At 45.4% G+C, this 18,443-nt stretch overlaps 1 protein-coding gene across 1 annotated transcript; it reads left to right on the top strand.

The window, feature by feature from the left end:
• The first annotated feature begins 518 nt into the window (after positions 1–518).
• On the top strand, positions 519–18,103 carry CTSF (cathepsin F). Its single transcript, XM_054991890.1, has 14 exons — positions 519–736; positions 3,084–3,203; positions 4,447–4,522; positions 5,818–5,927; positions 7,054–7,129; positions 7,483–7,596; positions 9,153–9,298; positions 10,139–10,235; positions 10,674–10,754; positions 11,811–11,930; positions 13,445–13,509; positions 14,087–14,177; positions 14,514–14,572; positions 16,119–18,103. Exons 1-14 carry the CDS (start codon positions 554–556, stop codon positions 16,191–16,193), a joined length of 1,413 nt encoding a protein of 470 aa, XP_054847865.1. The 5' UTR covers positions 519–553; the 3' UTR covers positions 16,194–18,103.
• Positions 18,104–18,443: the final 340 nt, after the last annotated feature.

Below are 18,443 nucleotides of genomic sequence, written 5' to 3'. Positions count from 1 at the left end.
CCCCCACTTTTTGCATTGGAAGCTATCCCTTGAAATCCCAACTCCTTAGGGTGTTACTGGACTCCAATCTTGCTCATCTCGCAGGACAACTACAAAGCCTGAAAGTATGTAGGAAAATACCACTTGCGTTAGCCATAACAGGGTCTGTTCTTTTTCATTGTATTTAGTTTTATAGATTTCCCGCCTAAGAAGCAAAAAAAAAAAGTTTGTATGATTGTAAGCCGCCTTGAACCATGAGGAAAGACAGAACATAAATGAATGAACGAATACATTCTTTGGGGTCATCCCTTACTATATTGCACTTAGAAACGGCCCCAGACATTTTAAAAACATTCCACGCGTGACCCGCCCGGCGGAAATCCAACAGGTTCGGCTCCGGTTGAAGCCACCCCGCCATCGGAGTAAGCGGGAATACGCCCCACTTATGGAACGGCGACGCTGTACCTGCATGGGCGGGGCTTGAGGCGAAACTCCTCCCCCTGGACCGCGCTCCGCCCGCTTTCCCCTCAGCCGGTCGAGCGTCAAAACAAATTGCTCCACAGCTGAGGCGAGGATGGCGCCGGCTCCGCTCCGCTTTCTCTGCCCGCTCTTTTTGTTGCACGTCGCCTCGGCTGGGCCGGGCATCACGACGGTGGCGGACGTGGGAGACGCCGCGGCTCGGGAGGCGGCGCGCTTCGCCTTGGCCGAAGCCTCCCAGGCGGGTCGCGTCTGGACGCTGCGAGCCGCGAAGACGCAGGTCGGACGGGGAGACGGGGGCAGAATTTGGGGGGGGGGGGGAATAGACGGTTATGGTGACGTCATGCAGAGGAGGCGAGGGAAGGTTGGGGGGTAGGAAATGGCGGCAGCGTGAGGGGTGGGCTGTTGGGTCACTTGGGGGTGCTTCTCTGCCTCTGCGGGGAGGAGGCTGCCTGGGGGCGGTGGGTGGTATATGGGGGGAGGAAGAGGGAAGCTTGGCAGGGGTAGAGGAATTAGCCCCCCTAGTGTGTAGGGAGGGAGTTGAGTTGGAGAGGAATTAAGCCCCCTGGTTGCCAGCTCGAGGCTAGGAAATTCCTGGAGATTTGGGGAGTGAAGTCTGGAGAATTTAGAGAGGGAAAAGGATTAGATGGTCTTCTCCAAGCTGAAATTTACCCTGAAACAACTAGGTTTATTCAGAAGTGGCTCCCTGTTCTTGAGCACAGTACCAAAGAGGTTGTCCTACCCCCAAACTCAGTCTATTTGAAACTCGTATATCTATAAAATTTAGGAACCTTATCAGTGTAATATATCTTAAGTTTACTCTCTGTTGTGTGCAGTGTTCAGCGGTGGAGTACATACTGATAACATTAATAGAATATTAATGCTCGTATCTGTCTCATTTGCAGTTTGTTGTGTTAGCTTAAACTTAATGGGTTTAATTGGCTCTGATAATATGACCTGTTGTCTGTAATTTGTTCTCCGTTATATTGTAATGAATATGAAATGTCATTATGATATGTTGTAAATCTTAGAATCAACAACAAAACTTGGGGGGGTGGGAAAGAGGGCAGGGACCTCAGTGGGGTATAATGGAATTGGATCCCGATACTATGGGTCGTCCCGGTGGGGGTAACCCTTGTTTATGGATCTTGGGGAGTAAATAGAACACGGGTATCCTCGGCTGACTATTAATAAGGGCCCTATGTGTCTGTTCATTTATATACCCAAGGCCATAGAGATCAGGTCCCCTGGAAGAAACAGCTGATGGAGAAGATAGAATCTATAGCATTATACCCCACTTGGGAATATAGAAACATTCTTATTATATGGGGTGAAGAGTCTTCAATCCTGTAGGGGGATTGAAGTGGGTGGGTTGTAACTGGTTTGGAAGGAGGAAGGCTGAAGTTACTTGTATGGAAGGGAATAGAAAAAGGGGGAGCAGGAAAAGTTGTGAGACAAATGTGGAAAAAAAAGGAAAGATGAACTAACTTGGGGTACAGCAAATGGTGCGGTTTCTGAGCAAGATTGGTTCTCCATGCTCTGCAGGGAGAGAAGAGCTTTCTTTCCCTGCCCTGAAAGGGCTTTTGGCTTCGTGGAATTTAACACCTGCTAAAGAATTGTCCTTGTAATCCAAAACAGCTGTAGGTAGTTTTCATCATGGTAAAGTGCTTTGAAAAAGGTGTGTTGAAAATGGAACCTTTCAAGAGGCTTTCTGTCTCCAAGCGACTTATCAGCAGGTGGACAAATGCTGGATAATTTTGTGGTTGACCTTCAGATAATAAACCTCATGGTGTGAGTCTGCATAACTGTGCTGGGTGGTGATGTTAATTCTTCCTTGATTATTTGCAACAAGAGAACTAGGTCAGTGACTCAGTGAAAAACCAGAAGCATGCCCCAAGGCTGGTAACCAGCAGAAATATCAGGGTAGGATCCTAGACTGGCACTTTCGTGCTCTTTCCTTAAATGCAAACTATATCCTTAATAGGATCCAGTTCTCAGAAACACATTAGAGCAGTGTTACAAGAGTTTGAACTGGAGCGGATCTACAAAAATTCCACCTAGTAGGCAACCTGCTTTGCTTATTTGTCCCCTATCATTTTAGTTAGTTTCTAAATCAGAGAGAGCGCCTGTGTCCTTGCAGGAGTTCTCACTAAGCTTCTCCTTGATAGTCAGCTGTTTTACTAGGTTATCTCTCTGGCCTTCCTTCCTTCCTGGTGAACTTTTTCACAGATGTCAGTCCTTGGGATTCATCAAGAAAAATGGGCAGCATGAAACATGATTAAACTTTATAAACAAGGGATTCCCATTGCCAATAGCAAATTATTTTACAGCGTCAGCAGTATGTCAATTGCTGACTGCACATTCCGGTTGAGTTCATAAAGTATTCTTTCATTTATGGGGTGAGCTCACAGCTATGAACCTTAACTTGAAATTCAGGGAATGAACTCTCCAAGTAAAACATCCTGCTAAATCCAATTTCTTTTTTGGCCTCTGCACCTGCCTTTTTGAAAAAATATAAGGACACTCCCTGCCTCTTCCAGCTGCTACCAGACCTGTCTGGCTTCCTGCAGGTAACACCACTTGGCAACTCCCCAAACTTTTGTCTCAGAGATCTTTTCCATCTTTAGGTTGTGAATGGCATCAAATACTACCTGGATGTGACCCTGGTGAAGAGCCTGTGCCGTGGGACTCAGGCTGAGGCCCAAGATGTTTCTGGTTGCAGTGCTTCGGGCGAGCCTGAGCAAATTGTAAGAATCACAACCTCCCTTGTGCCTTTGGCTCTGATTTCCATTTGTAGGTTGTTGAAAAGGGTCAAAACCTCTGACGCGGGCATCTGGAGTTCCCTGATTGGTACCTTGGGGCTAAGTAGTTGTTCTGATCTTCGTGTAGGTTTACCAGTTCTACCACAAGTAGTTTACAAAATATCTGGCTGTAATAGTCAGGAACCAGGTGGCTGGTGCAACTGAGAACTGGATGCTGCCACTTCAAAATGTCAATTAGAGGGCTTGTGTAGTGTTGTGATTAGAGTACTGTACTAGGACCTGGGAGGCCTGGCTTAAAATCTCTATCCAGTGATGGAGCTTGGACCAGTCATTCTCAACTTAATCTACTTAAGAGGGCTGTTGTGAGCATAAAATTTTAATTCGTTTTATTGTAATCCAAACAGAGACTGATTTGAGTTATGTTGGGATTTGTATCCCCTCAGATGAGCAGCTAGGATTGTCCTGTGTGTTGGTAGCAAAACATTCATCCTTCAGGGTGTCTGAAGCGGGCTGTGAGCTCCTTCCTCCACCCCAAAGCATGGTCTCTGCCTGCATTGAGAAGCCGGGGCAGTGCAGCATCACTGCCACCTTTTCAGGCTCCCAGATAAACTGTAACAATCAGATTCTTCTCCCAGGTATCCAGAAACCAGCTGTAATGCCTGCTCCCATTATTCCCCCCCGAACATTACAAAGAGGAGATTGTATGAGAACAAATGAATTTGTGTGTTATGCTCCATCCTGCAAAGGCCTGGTAGGAAGTGTGCTATCCTCCAAGCACGTAGTCTTTGATTTTAATTAATGTATATTTCCTGAGACTCAATTCTTTTCCAAGACCACAGTCTCCATTTAGTATCCACTCACCCTGGAGATCCAAGTCCCAGTCAGTCTCCTCACATGCTATCTTGTGACTTGATGTCTGTTTTGCATGAACTTCCCCTCAAACAGGGACAGCTCAGATGCTTGTGGTCAGCTGATAGCTAGTCCTCTAGGAGAACTGGAAGACAAAGACACAGCCCTTGTCAGACTCTTTCTTTCCAGGAGCTTCTGATTTACTATATCCCCCTACCCCTACCCAACATGTCCCCTTTGCTCTTCTAGAATAGGTGGCAAGCCGAGATTCCCTATTCCCAGCCTTGCTTCCCTCTACTGTGCATCTCTTCTCTGCCTGAGTATTGCTGTGTTTATGGGCTTCTTGTGCATTCATGACTTCTCTGGTCTCTTCCTTGAGGCATGTTTCTTTGAAGTTTGGACTCAACCCTGGGCAAGTAAGAAGAAACTGGTGAAGCAAGAGTGCCATCCTGCTGGTATGTCAGTTCCGGGCACGTTTTCTGGAATATAAATAATAATAGTGACTGCAAGAGTCAAAATCTTCACGTTGCAAGGAAAAACGGGAGTTTGCTGATCCCCAAATAAGGTTGGATTCAAAGTACAAGGAGAAGGGCAAAACTTGCAGAACAGAAATTTCTCACCTTCCCCTTAGTGCTGCAGCCTACTGAGTGTCTTGAAATTCTGCTGCTGGGGGATGTTCAATGTGGGTGGAGGGGAGGGGAGATCTGCAAGTTCATTGGAGTTGCTACCATGCTCCTCCCCCACCCCGGCCACAGAACACATTTGGACCCCCACTCCTTGTAAATAGGCAACATCTAGAATGGCTTAGAGAACACCGGAACAAAAAAAAACACACCCAGCTTCTTGTATGGCAAACGGGGTCTGAACTTGCAGAGACTGAAAGGAAAAGTGGAGAGCCCAGTGAACGTGTCAACCCAGCATGCTGCAGCAGTGGAAAAGGCAAATTCTACACTGGGGATTATTAGGAAAGGAACTGAAAATAAAATAGCCAGTATTATAATGCTACTAGCCACAGTGACTAAAGGGACGCTTCACATTCAAAATATCTCTGAATACCAGTGCCAGGAGACAACGCCAGAGGAAGGCTTTGGCCTCTGTACCCTGTTGTTGGCCACTGTATGTGACAGGATTCTGGACTAGATCCAGCAGGGCTCTTATGTTCCTAAGATGCCTTTTATTGGTCTTGTGCAGACAGGATTGCAAGTTTCCAGACTGCACAGAACTCTTCTCCAGGCAGGACACATTCTTCACATGGCAGCGTTCCATGCAGGCTGGAGGTTCCGTGCATCACAGCAAAGTATTTTTGGAACCACTTTTGCATTCAATTACACAAGTTGCGAGATTTTCCTCTGAAGAATGCTCAAGTTACACTTCGTAAAATTCTGGGACTTTGCCACCTCTCCCAGTTAAAAGTAATTTCAGGAAAGGTTGGAACTAGCAAGAGTCCTTTACAGTGAGAAGCTATGATAGGTTTGATCACAGGAATGGAGTCAAATGGCATACTTGGCTCCCGCTGCTTTGATTGAGGTACAAGTTAATCCTGAGACATTGGCAGGAATAATTGGGGTGCAGATTCTCTGGTGGAAAATTCCTTTTGCCTATCAGATCTTCAAATGGAGGTACATGGGGTGGGGTCAAAGAATGCCATTGGAGTGGAAAGCTTGAAGTGTCAGCCACCGCTTCTTGGAATTTGTTACTGAAGCAGCCGTTCCTATGGAGAATGTTGCCTCTTCTCTTGTTGCCCCTGCAGAGCCATCTGAGATAGTCAGGGTGGCAAAGCTTGAAGACTGGGAGGTGTTTCATTCGAAGGTACCTCCTGTGAAATTTGAGGAGCCGTTCCAGGAGAAGAGGCTTCTGCAGGTGGGTGTGGTCTTCCCTTCTGCAGTTGGGGCGCAAGCCCTTAGTAGGATCAAGTGGCCACAGAATCCCTGCTTACTGATCTGCTTGCTCTTGTATTCATTGCTCATGGAAGCATCTAGCTGGATTGACTATATATATGAGAGAGAGAGTCTGTATATAGATATAGATGTATAGATATAGATATATAGATATAGATGTATAGATATAGATATATAGATATAGATGTATAGATATAGATAGTCTGTATGTGTATAGATAGACAGATAGATAGTCTGTATATATATTCTATTTCTAGCCCTCCCTCCCAGTGAACGGGCTCAGGACTAGTTGGACCTGTGTTCTGTTCCAGCAGGGCTCTTTTCACATTTTGATGTTAGTCTCTCAGTATGAGTTGCTATTTTTTGCTTGCATCTAGACCGCTAGCTAAATCATTCTTACCGCTTTGCAAACTACCTTTTCTTTCATGCAGTCCAAAAAAAGTTTGTTTGATGTAGCAGCAAGAGCAATAGACTGGGATCTGAGCAACCCGTGTTCGATTTGCTGAGTGACCTTGGGCCAGTCACACCTTTTCAGCCTAACCTACCTCACAGGGTTCTTGTAAGGAAAAAATGGAGGCGAGGAGACTGATATAAGCCACTTCAGGTCCCCTTTGGGGAGAAAGGCAAGATGTAAATGAAGTAAAATAAATAAAAACAAACCAATGCAAATGACTGGCTCTTGATGATGGTCAGATGCCATAACAAAGCCTTTTCTTGTCACGTTTTAAGTGCTGTTCTTAATTCCTAATGGTGGCTGATAAATAAAATGAATCCTTTTGTCTTAATCATTCTACTATGCTTAATGCTTAATTTGCCTCATTGCTGGAGATTCTAAGATGTGGCATGCCTTTCTTAGGCATCCTTTCTTGGTATAATGTAGGTTAGGGACCAGCATCTTCCTTAGCAAAGGCAGTGTGCACTTTCATTTCTTCCCTCGAGTCTTGATTTCCCTAAAGCTTCTGTGGAAAATTATACAGCATTGTAAGGCATGTTTGTGTTGGATCTGTTGGATTGTTGCCAGCTCTGTACAGTTGTGTCACTTACTTACAACTTGTCAGCTTCTCAGTTCTGCATTCTTCCTTTTCCAGAATGCCTCCATCCAGCTGGTTTCCCTCTTCAAGGACTTCCTGACCACCTATAAGAAGAGTTACAAGAACCAAAGAGGTGAATGCCACGATAAGGAAACTCAAAATAGGAAGTTGCTGGGAGAACTGAGGGGTTCCCTTCTCTCCAAACCTGCCTTTTTGAGCTATCACGATTCCATGGAACTTTTGTAAGAGTGTTTGGTTCAGATCTGCTTCTTTGGTCTAAAGAACAGGGGAATTATGCTTTCTGCTAATCCCTGGCCCAGAGGCTTTACTTGCTTGAACTTGCCATGCCCCTTGATCCATACTACCCTAATGCCTCCTACTGACAGAGGTAGATAATGATGCTGAAGCGTTCTGCATGTTGCAGACCATGATAATTATTTATAATCATAATTGTTTATGATTGTAACGGGGGCTTCTTCATTGCAGAAACTGAAAGGCGCTTCCATATCTTTGCTGAGAACCTGAAGAAGGCCCAAGTTATTCAAGAGCTGGATCAGGGCACTGCAGAATATGGAGTCACCAAATTTAGTGACTTGACAGGTAGGTGAGAATGAGGAGGAGACCTGGCTGCCATTTTTTCTCCTTTGCATCCTAAATGCATCCTTCAGCAGGCAAAGGCTTGAAGAATTTTCAGCACCCAATAGACAGACTGTATTCTTCTGCTAGCAGAACCTGTCACATAGCCTTCACTGACCCTCCCTGACGGCTGTAGTTAACAGGCAAGAGGCCTCACAAAGGTGTCTTAAGAGGGATGAATTTGTTGCAAAATCCAGCTGCAACTCAGTCCTTGTCAGTTCAGGATCTCTGAGACAGATAATTTTCTAAACCTGCCACAGGCAGTAAAGACAAGCTGTGTACATGTATGGACACTGTTACTAGGTCTGGTCTGCCTGAAAACAGTCAAACTCTTAAAGTTAGTAAAAAGGGTTGGGGAAGGAAACGTAACTTGAGAAGCTTAGGATGTATCATCTGCAGGGTTTTTTTTCTGGGAAAAGAGGTGGCGGAACTCTCGAGGAAAATGAGGAAGAAACACATGGGATTCTTTGAAATCATATTATTTTCAAGCCCTATTGCTGAGTGTTTTCAAGGGGTGCTGGAACTGCATTTTCCTGCGTTCCCCCTGAAAAAAAGCCCTGATCATCTGAGAGAGCTGGGACAAGGAGACAAGATTTCTTTTGGCACATGGAGTTCTTGCCATGTCTCCTATGCAGAAGGCCCATAGCCCAGTGGTACAGCACATGTGTGAATTGGGATCTTTCAGGTAACATGTCAGCTTACTGGAATTTCAGGTTGGCAGGACTGGGAAAGTGACCCTTGTCTGGGACTGTTGAGAATCTGTCAAATAGACTTTGCCAGAGGAGATGGATCAGTATTTCAATTCAGAATAAGACTACATCCAGTGTGTAGCAATTCCTGGCCCTCATATAATTAAAACAGAATTTGTGTAGTCTGATGAACTGCATGGGGAAACTTCCATAGTAGCTGACAAGCATCAGCTTGTTCGCCTGACCTCAGCCTTTTCGGCTGCGGCCTGGTGGAATGTTCTCCCCATTGAGACCCAGGCCCTGGGGGACTTATGACAGTTCTGCCAGGCCTGTAAAATGGAGATGTTCTGCCAGGCCTATGAGAGTGCTTGAGGAGATGGCGAACTATCCTGCTGGCTCCCTGCCTGTTTTGTTCCGCTTCACTGTCTGATGAGATCTGATGTGCCTATCCAGGATTATGTATTGATATTTTATTGTTTTATATGATTTTAAACTGTAACTTATATTTATTGTGTATGTGTATACACACACGCTTGAAAATGTGGTTTTATGATGATGTGACCCGCCATGAGCTCACTTGTGGGGACGGCAGAATATAAATCCAATAAATTGTCCTAGAGCTTCAACAGTGCTGTAGGCTTTATTTTCATCTGTCTTCCATAGTCAACGGTATTTTTTTTTGCACTCAAGCTTTGTCAACTTCCTGCTTTGTCAGCTTGCTGTAGCTAAACGATTTGATGGAGGGTCACTTTTGCAAAATCTGGTTTTAAAAAGATGAAAGCTAAGGGTCCGGATCTAGCCCACCATGTACATTTTTGTGCCTCTTTCCAGAGGAGGAGTTCCGTACTACGTACTTGAACCCACTACTGGTTAAGCTGCCACGCCGCCCAATGAAACCAGCCACCATCCCCAGTGATTCAGCCCCTGACAGATGGGACTGGCGGGATCATGGGGCTGTCACGGATGTGAAGAATCAGGTCTGTGTCCCTCTTTCCCCACTGAAACAGGAGCAAGTACGTGGTCAGAGGGTGTGACTGGGTTTTGAGTCTCCACAGGGCATAGCAGTACTTTAACTGTGAGCAGCCAGCAAGAGACTCTGAACATGTTGCCTCATTCCACCAAGACATAGTGCTCAGGGCAGCGAAAACATCCATAAATTATCTCTCCACATCAGGGAAAGTGGCATCCACAAAAGTTTCTCAGCACATAGAACGGTCTTAATCTCAGGCTTCTTTGGCAAATATTCAGCTAGCTAATTATAAATCATCTTATCCAAATGGCATCTGCCGTGCCTGCTAACATAAAGCTAACTGAAAGGTAGACAAACCAAACAGATTCTGCCTGGCCTGTACAAGAGAACAGAATGGCACAAAGCAATCATATCTAGGCTCAAAGAGAGTTGCGCAGTTGGGAGCACACAACAGAAAAGGATCTGAGATCTTTTGTTAAGAGGGTCAGAGTTGGGAGGAGGTGATTGTGAGAGATTCTGGTCCTGAGAGCTGGTGTAGCATAGTGGTTAAATGGCTGGGTTGTGAATCAGTGCTCTGCTGGTTTGACTCTCACTACTGCAGGTGACCTCGGGTGAGCTGCTCCTCTCAGCCCCAGTATTGTGGGGATAATAATAACACTGACTTTGTTCACTGCTCTGAGAAGGCACTAATTTGACCTGAAGGATGGTATATAAGATGTTGTTGTTAATACTTTTTAGGACTTGAAAATTTTGAGGCCGCCTGATGTCTCTCTGGCACAAACACCCTTCTCTCTGGGGTCAAGGTCAAACTATCACTTTCTCTCCTCTTTTCCTTTCATGACTGCAGGGTGACTGTGGATCCTGCTGGGCCTTCTCTGTGACAGGCAACATAGAAGGCCAGTGGTTCCTACGCAAAGGCGCCCTGGTTTCTCTCTCTGAACAAGGTAGGCACCTTGTGAATCCTGGTCCTCTTTAAGAGCTGGAGATTGACTTAGTGGTCATCTGGAGGTGGCTGCCTTGGCTTAGAAAGTATGTGTTATGGCCCACTCACGTGTCCAGGGGATCCTTCCTGCTTTCTGGAGTTCCTAGTGGCTGAGCCAATCCCACACCAGGTCTGTAGCTGGTTCTGGCTCCTGCAGTGTGATTCCCAACTTGGGAAGGAGAGACGCATGAGATGTGATCCCAATTTGGCCATCTCTCCCTGAGAAGCTCACCAGGGTTTATCACGGGAAGTATCTAGAAGTCATGCCTGAGATTTCTTCCATGCTCTGCACAGCCTGGAGCCAAGTTAAGACTTGAGTCTTGGGGAGAGAACAGGTTGACTCCCAAGAGTGAGAGATGAGTATGTCTGGGCTTGGCTGATGGCTACTCTTCTTTTAAAGAGCTTGTGGACTGCGATTCTCTAGACGAAGCCTGTGGAGGAGGACTACCATCCAATGCTTACGAGGCCATTGAGAGATTGGGTAAGTCTGGTTGCAGTTAGGTATCTGCATTGGTACTGCCTGTGGTGTGCTTTCTCCTGTATGGAAGATTCCATTGCTGCTGTCACTGTCTGATGCTCAGCTTGGCTTGGCTTTGGGTGATGTTTGGAAGCAATAATGCTGAATGTTTATTTTAGCCCTTTTGGGTTCAAAGTGCTGCTTCCTTGTTAAATCTGCTTGTGAACTCAAACAACTGGGCGACTTGAACACAGAGATTGACCTTGGCTTTTTTTACCTTGTGTTTGAGCATATCAGGGTGTTAACTTTGCACTGTGTGTCATTCATTCCTTTAAAAATATTTGTCTTGTAGAATTTGGCTTTTTGTCAGGCAAACCTTGGAATACTTTTAAGCAGGAAACATCTCTGGACTTTACGGTCAGTTGCTCAGAGCCTGTGAAGCAAACTTCCTTATAACCTTTGCAGCTATTCTTTTTGATAAAAATATGAAAACTGCCTTTTCAGAGAGACTTGTGGGCATTGAAGCCTGAAGTTTTATGGAGATTTTTTTTTTTTTAGTTTGCTGTTGGAAGCTGCCTGAAGCCTGAACCAGGCAAGAGTATCAATAGACTTTAATAAATTTAACTCCTAGCTGCCTTAAGAGCCGTACAATTAAGAACTTAACTGAGGGGTCCCCAACCTTTCTGAGCCTGCAGGCACTTCTGCAATTTTGACACAAGGTTCTGGGCACAACAACAAAATGGCTGCTGCAGGAGGTGGAGCCAACCATAAAATGTCAGGGAGTGAGATGATGCATAATTTTAATAGTAACTCTTCAACATTTCATGCATAAGCTCTGTTTAACTGGATAGCTTTTGATCTGCACAGCCAGTCAGAAGCCCTGCTGGGCAAAAGCTCCACCTAGCCCTGCCCACTTCCTAAAAACACTTGGCGGGTGGCAGGAAGGGTGTCAGAAGGTGCTGTGGTGCCCATGGGCACCAAGTTGGGGACCCCTGGCCTAACTTGTCTTCTTTCTCTTCAATTACCTTATGAAGCAGTAACTTTGTGGCATTCCTGTCTGCTCTCCCTCCCCGCTTCCAGGTGGTCTAGAAACAGAAGGTGACTACAGCTATGAGGGGTTTAAACAGAAATGTGGATTCTCAAAAGACAAGGCGGTTGTTTACATCAACAGCTCTGTGGAGCTATCACAGGATGAAAGTGGTGCGTGTCTTGGATGCTCATGTAGGGGAGGGGGCTGCTCAGAACATTGGGACCCTTGGCATCTTGAAAGGAGGCTGGGAGACAGTACTGGGGAATGGGGGTGCAGCTCCATGGGTATTCTTTGGGCCCACTAGATGCCTTTGTAACCATTCTCATAAAGGATTGAAACAACATCTTTGACTATGGTTAAGAGTAGAATTATCTCTGCCCTCAATCATAATAATGAGACGTGACTCACAAAAGCTCATACCCTACCACAAATTTTGTTAGCCTTATAGCTGTTACTGGACTCTTGCTCTTTCTTAGTCTGTAAAGCAGCCATTAAATATTGGCTGAAAATCATTTTTTGCCCATCTCCTGGCCTTTTGACATTGGCGTACAGAGATATGAAGGATATTCATGACACAGTTTTGTACTGAGATTTGTAGCTAGCCTTGGCTTCTCCGAAGAATATTTCAGGACATTTGGACTCTATGCAGCCAAACTTTTAGTAAAACAGAGATTGTTAGACCAGAATGGTTAAACTGATGCTGGACTAGTAGGTACCTTGAGGACAACTGTACTTTATAGGCAATCACTTCCTTCTCCCCTGGCTCTTCCAGCGTACTTTACAGATATAATGAATTATGAGCACAGAATGGCCTCACTAAGGCATGCCTAGTTATTCTACCGCTCGCAGTTTTGAAAGGCTGCTTCAGTGGGATGCCGTATAGCAAAAGAGTCTGTTCCTGTGATTATAGGTGCATTGAGGATTTGTCCCATGTCCCATTCCAGTGTCTGAGACTTGAGGCTAAGCACAGCAGATTTTAGAGGACCATTATATCTTGGCTCCCAGGAAGGTCAGACCTGGAGAAATTAAGTTTTATTATTTGCAAACAGGAACAAATCCATTACTCTCCCTGGCAAGGTTTGATGCCAACATCAAAAAGGTAAAAAGTAAGATGAGGTGAGCTGACCCAGGCATGGTTGACCTGAATGCTAACTGCTCTACTTTGGGTCACTTGCCTTTGGATTGTATGGTGTTTTTATTATGAGGTATTTTAAATAATTATTCTGTATTTTAATCTTTTCTATGACATTGTCCAGATTTTTGGGTTGATTTTCTTTGATGGACGTTTGATTTTATCTTGTACTGTTGCTATGGCTTTCAGCTCATGCAATAAAGTTAGATTGAGATTAAAATAGTTCAAGAGAGCATTTTGTACTTGGAAAAAAATCACGGTCAACAGGTTGCTGCCTTGTACAACTGTCTACCAGTGTGAGCGGAGCTGGGAGGGTGGGTGTACTAAGGCATGCAGAGATACAATGTCAGGCAGAAAGGAAACACACAGATTTAATGAATGCAAGCATGTATTTGTATGTGCGAAAGCTACAACTTGGAAAGAGCAATGAAACTGTTTTGTGGGACTGCAGACTCCAGTGCATCCTCTAGGATTTAACCCCCTTTCCCCTTTTAATGTCTGTGCTATATACAAACAGCCTTGTGTATAACCTCCTTCTCTGGTCCATTGCAGACATTGCTGCCTGGCTGGCAAAGAATGGCCCCATCTCCATTGCACTGAACGCTTTTGCCATGCAGGTGAGGGGATCCCAAAGAGGGCACTGCCATGCTCCTCTGCTGTGAAGAACCGTATTTGCCCTTCTGGTATACAGGTTTTAAAAGGGCTGATCTGGGCCCTACACTGGCTTGTGGCTTCAGAACATTGCTTTCTATTGTAGCCCCATTCTGTGAGTGGAATATATTGTGCAAGTTGGCATCCTTTTTTAAAAACATGATTTATTGTATCTCCAAATTCACTTTTACAAACGAATCCCCCCCCCCCATTTTGCTATGAAGCCAGGCTGGGTCATGTGGAACAATATATGGGATTAAATGAAAGTACCAGAGACTAGGAGTTGTGGGATGGATGCTATTGCTTAGTTGCCTCTTTTAGGTCCTCCCATCATTAAAAAAAAAAAACCCCACCGTACAAAAGGCGGAGGAGTGTGAAATATGCAGAATATACAGTGAGAGCTCCAACTCTCGAAAGCTCCTACCATGGAAATCTAGCTGGTCTTTAAGGTGCTGCTGGACCCAAATCTTGCTCTTCTACTGCAGACCCACACAACTACCCACCTGAAACTAAGTTTCCTCTGGCTGTCTGTTCTCTCTCCAGTTCTACAGGAAAGGTGTCTCCCACCCCTTCATACTGTTCTGCAATCCCTGGATGATTGACCATGCAGTCCTCCTAGTGGGCTATGGCTCCCGTAAGTGGCTGTTTTGAGTAGGTGTTGGGTGATCTTGTTTCTGAAACAATGAATGGAAAGGTCCTGCAGAGAGAGTTCTATGTTTTGTGCCTCTTCTCCCAGCCTTGGTGGTGCTCTTAGATGTGTTTCCTTCACCATTTTTCTTTTGCTTGGGTGCCATTTCTAATCCTGAGCAGTTGTATGGGGTGGGCCACTGACTACTGGAGTTCAGGTCAGCTGACTGCTCCCCTCCTCATTCTGTGATTCAGGGAGATTCTGTGTTGTTCTGCTCTGTGACAAATTAGTTGGCAAGTAGCTTGCCCATTTGTGATTGTGTCTCTTTGTTTTGTTTTACAGGTGGCCGTATGCCATACTGGGCTATCAAGAACAGCTGGGGCAAAGACTGGGGAGAGCAGGCAAGTCCGGGCAGCTGTGCCTTATTTCCCAAGCTCAGCTGCCTCTCCTTGTTATTGTGGCTCATCCATTGCAATAGGGGGAGACGAGGAAAATCCACATTTCTCATGAAGCACTAACTGGGGATTTCAGTCAAGCCATGCAGAGAGGGGAAAGAGACCTGTGTCTTTTCAGAGAGGTTGTAACTCAGTAGTAGAGCACATGCCTTGCACGCAGAAGATCCCAGGTTAAGTTCCTTGGAACTCTAGTTTAAAAGGGTGTGTGTGAGGGGGGGGCGTTCTCTGTCAGAGAGGTACGGCCAGTCAGCCTAAACATCTAAATAGGTTGATGTGTGGCTTTGTAGAAGACGGCTCTGTACCTATGTGTTCTAGCACCCCCTTGAGGTAAGGAGAAGCCAGTTCCTGGCCACTAATCTCTGCGTGTCAAGAAGATAACTTGCAGATATGTAATATGTGAGTATGTAGAGAAGCAGAGGGAGTGAGAGTAGGGGCTTCTTTTTATGTTGTATTATTCCTTCCACTCACTGTATATTTGCCTGTGTACAGTTAGAAGTTAAATAAATGATTTTCAGAATGTATGAAGGAAGAAAGATCTTCTGTTCCACATAGTCCCCCAACTGCTTGGGCCCACTAGCAGAGGAGGGGGGTTAGGAGGCTGTCTTGCCTATCCAGGACCCCATACAGGGACAGCGGTGGCAGAAACTACCCAGAGACAGGAGACAGCCCCTTCAAGTGCCTAGCCAGAGGTGAAAAAAGAGGGGTAGGCAGAGCAGGGTCTACCAGTGGGAGGAAAGGCCCTCATTTGCCACAATGTTTATTGAAATGTGAACACAAACCAAAAAGAGAGGCACCCCTCAGATAAAGCCAGAAGACAAAGAGTAGATAACCACCAATCAAGGGGAAGAGGGGGAAAAATTACACAATAAACATAGAAAAATATTTATATATCTAATAAAGTCCAATTATAGTAATTATCACTATTGCACTTTACTAGATATGTAAATATTTTTCTATATTTATTGTGTACTTTTTCCCTCTTTCCCCCGATTGGTGGTCTATCACTCTTCGTTTTCTGATGTGTGTGAACACAGCAGCTTGTGTGCACAATCCTGTTTTGCACATGCGACTGATGAAAGAGGCGGCTTTTCAAGCATCAGTGAACTCCCCCATTGGCTGATAAACACAGCTGACTAAAGCACAAATGGATAATATGAGGAAAAAAGAGCTATTGTACCGGTTTTGAGCCCCTTGTGTCAAGGGGAGGATACTTACGTGTGTGTGAGGGGGAGGGCTACCAAGACAAATCTGTGGGATCCCAACTCATTCCATAGGTCATTGGTGAGGGGTACAGCACTGCAAAATACAAGGGTAATGGCAGCCATTTATATATGAGAGAATCAACAAATATGAGAGAGAACAATACAAATGAACACTCTAACATAGTGTTGATGCTTGTTTGTGCATGCATGCATGCACACCCTCTTCTTGCACATCGGGGCTGAGAATAAAGGGTTGCTCTTAATTAGCTGACTTTTTGTGTCTCCTCCAGGGCTACTATTACCTGTACCGAGGCAGTCGAGCCTGTGGAATGAATACCATGTGCACCTCCGCTGTGGTACGTTAGGTGCCTGGGGCTTCTGTGCCTCCTCCGTGTTAGAATCGTCTCCTTCCTGGCTCTTCTCACAGACATCAGGGCACCTTCCCTGATCCAGTTATCCCAGCAACTGATTTCCCTTTGTCTTTCCAAATGGGCTCCGGACTGGCCTAATGCACACGGGGAAGATCTGCCTCCCACCCTCGGGATGCACCAGCTGCAGTTCAATTGCAGAGATCAGGGTTACGTTCCTCATGGGAGTTAATCCCTCCGGGACAGCTGAGATGGTCCTGGTTTCTCCTCCCTCCCCCTCCCGGAACAGATTCCTTTCTGGTGTGCATGTGAAGAGTGATTTTTTTTTTTTATGTATGGAAGGACATGAACTGTGGTCAGCATGTATGATGGGGAATGGGCCCTTCTTGCAAGTAGCAGGCCCTCAGCTAATCCAGGCCCTGCCTCTCCCCCCTTTTTCTCTTTTATTTATTTGAAGGCAGGAAGACTTAAGAATTGACAGGACTCTTAAGTCATAGGGGCTGAGTTCCCTCAAAATTAAAACTGTTCAGTATTGTTTCTTAATACCTGGAAGGCCTCTGGTTCAGCAGTAGAGCTTTATTCTTTGCACACGGATGGCCCCAAGGAATCTCTGCTTCCTAGAATTTTATTTAGTGGGCTTTGGAAGGACTTCTGCCTGAGTCTTTGGACAGCCTCTCAGGTATATTAAAGATCTGACACTATATATGAGGCAGCCTCCTCTGTACACCTCATGAATCTAGCTTAGTTGCTCTGGGAAGTTCACTTAGCCCTCTGTTACCACCTCACCTTTCTTCTTCTGCAATTAAGGGTGAAAGTGAATTTCCCCTCATTTTATGGAGCCGAAGAGGGAACAAGTTTTGGAAGCACTTTGCTCTGTAGCAAACACTACTCTCTCCAGGGGAGGCAATGGACTTTACTGTCTCTTTTTCTTACCTTGTGTATTGCAGCACTGACAAGCAGGGGCACCTGTACTGTTACTAAAGGGTATTCCTGCTTCCATTAGTTCAGGCCAATAGCGTCTTCAGAAAGGCTTGACGAAAAGGTCATAGGAATGTGGAGTTGCAGAGAGACTATTCCCATTGTTGGCTGCTCCTCTTAATGCACTGTAAAGTACCGACTCTAGTATTTCACCCACATCCAGATCTCTTCCTTACCCCCCCCCCCCCGCCTCCTTGAACATGTTTCTAGAGGTGCTCAGCAACCCAGTATTAACATGCTGTTGGAAGCAAGAATTTTGGGAGCTGGGGAGAGACCGACCCTGAGCACTGCTTCAGTTTTAGCAGTGCATGCCCCCCCCTCCCATGCTTGGTGTCTTTTAAAAAAAAAACATGACTCAGTTGGACTGTGGGTCTTTTTAAGTGACTGACTGCAATAACTCTCCTGCTTCTAAAAAAAAAAGTTATGAAAGCTAAGTGTTCCAATGGGTTGGATGTGAAGTGTTTTCTGCCTTGGTCTTCACTTGGGTGTTGTTTCAGATGTGTTGGTCTTCAGTAGAACAGCAGGGTTTGAGTCCTGTGGCATCTTAGAGACCAACAAGTTTTTCAGGGTGTGAGCTTTTGAGAGTCAAAGTATCTGAAGAAGGGAGCTTTGATTCTTGAAAGCTTATATTCTGAAAATCTTACTGGTCTCTAAAGTGCCACTGGACTCAAACCCCACTTGGGTGTAGAGAGAGAAAGATCTCTCTACTTCATGTCCTCATCTGACACCCTTCAAAGGATGAAGCCTGGTCTTCTTTTTTCCTTTTTTTTTAATCCCTAAATAACTTTGGTGCTGAAGCTGCTGGGATCCCTGGTCAAAAGCACTATTTTGAAAGATATGCTGCTTGGGGCTGCGGATCTTGTCTGTTTTGAGCCGTGGTACTTAGTACTCTGCCCCATTCCACATTTAATAAAGGCTGATGTCATGAACTTGCCATGTGCTTTTGTGTGTAGTGTAACTTGACTTGCGGTGTCACGAGTGCCACAGGGCTATCTGTGCGATCACTTGGATCAAAACAATGAGCCTGGCCTGCCTGTGATGTGTCGCCCAACTACTACAGTGTGTTTTATGCCCTGAGTGGTTGTTGCATGGAGCTGGCAAGTGGTTTACCATCCCCATTCTGTGATGGACCATCTAGTTGGTGACTGAGCCTTATCTGTTGTGCTCCCCTTTGGTTCTTTCTTTGTTTTCTACAGATAGTTTCGAGTGGGTAGTTGTGCTGGTCTGCAGTAGATGAGAAGGTTTGAGTCTACTAGCACCTTAAAGATC

Source organism: Eublepharis macularius, chromosome 1, assembly GCF_028583425.1.
Source record: "Eublepharis macularius isolate TG4126 chromosome 1, MPM_Emac_v1.0, whole genome shotgun sequence".
Lineage (NCBI taxonomy): Eukaryota > Metazoa > Chordata > Lepidosauria > Squamata > Eublepharidae > Eublepharis > Eublepharis macularius.
This window is presented reverse-complemented; position numbering and strand designations above follow the sequence as displayed.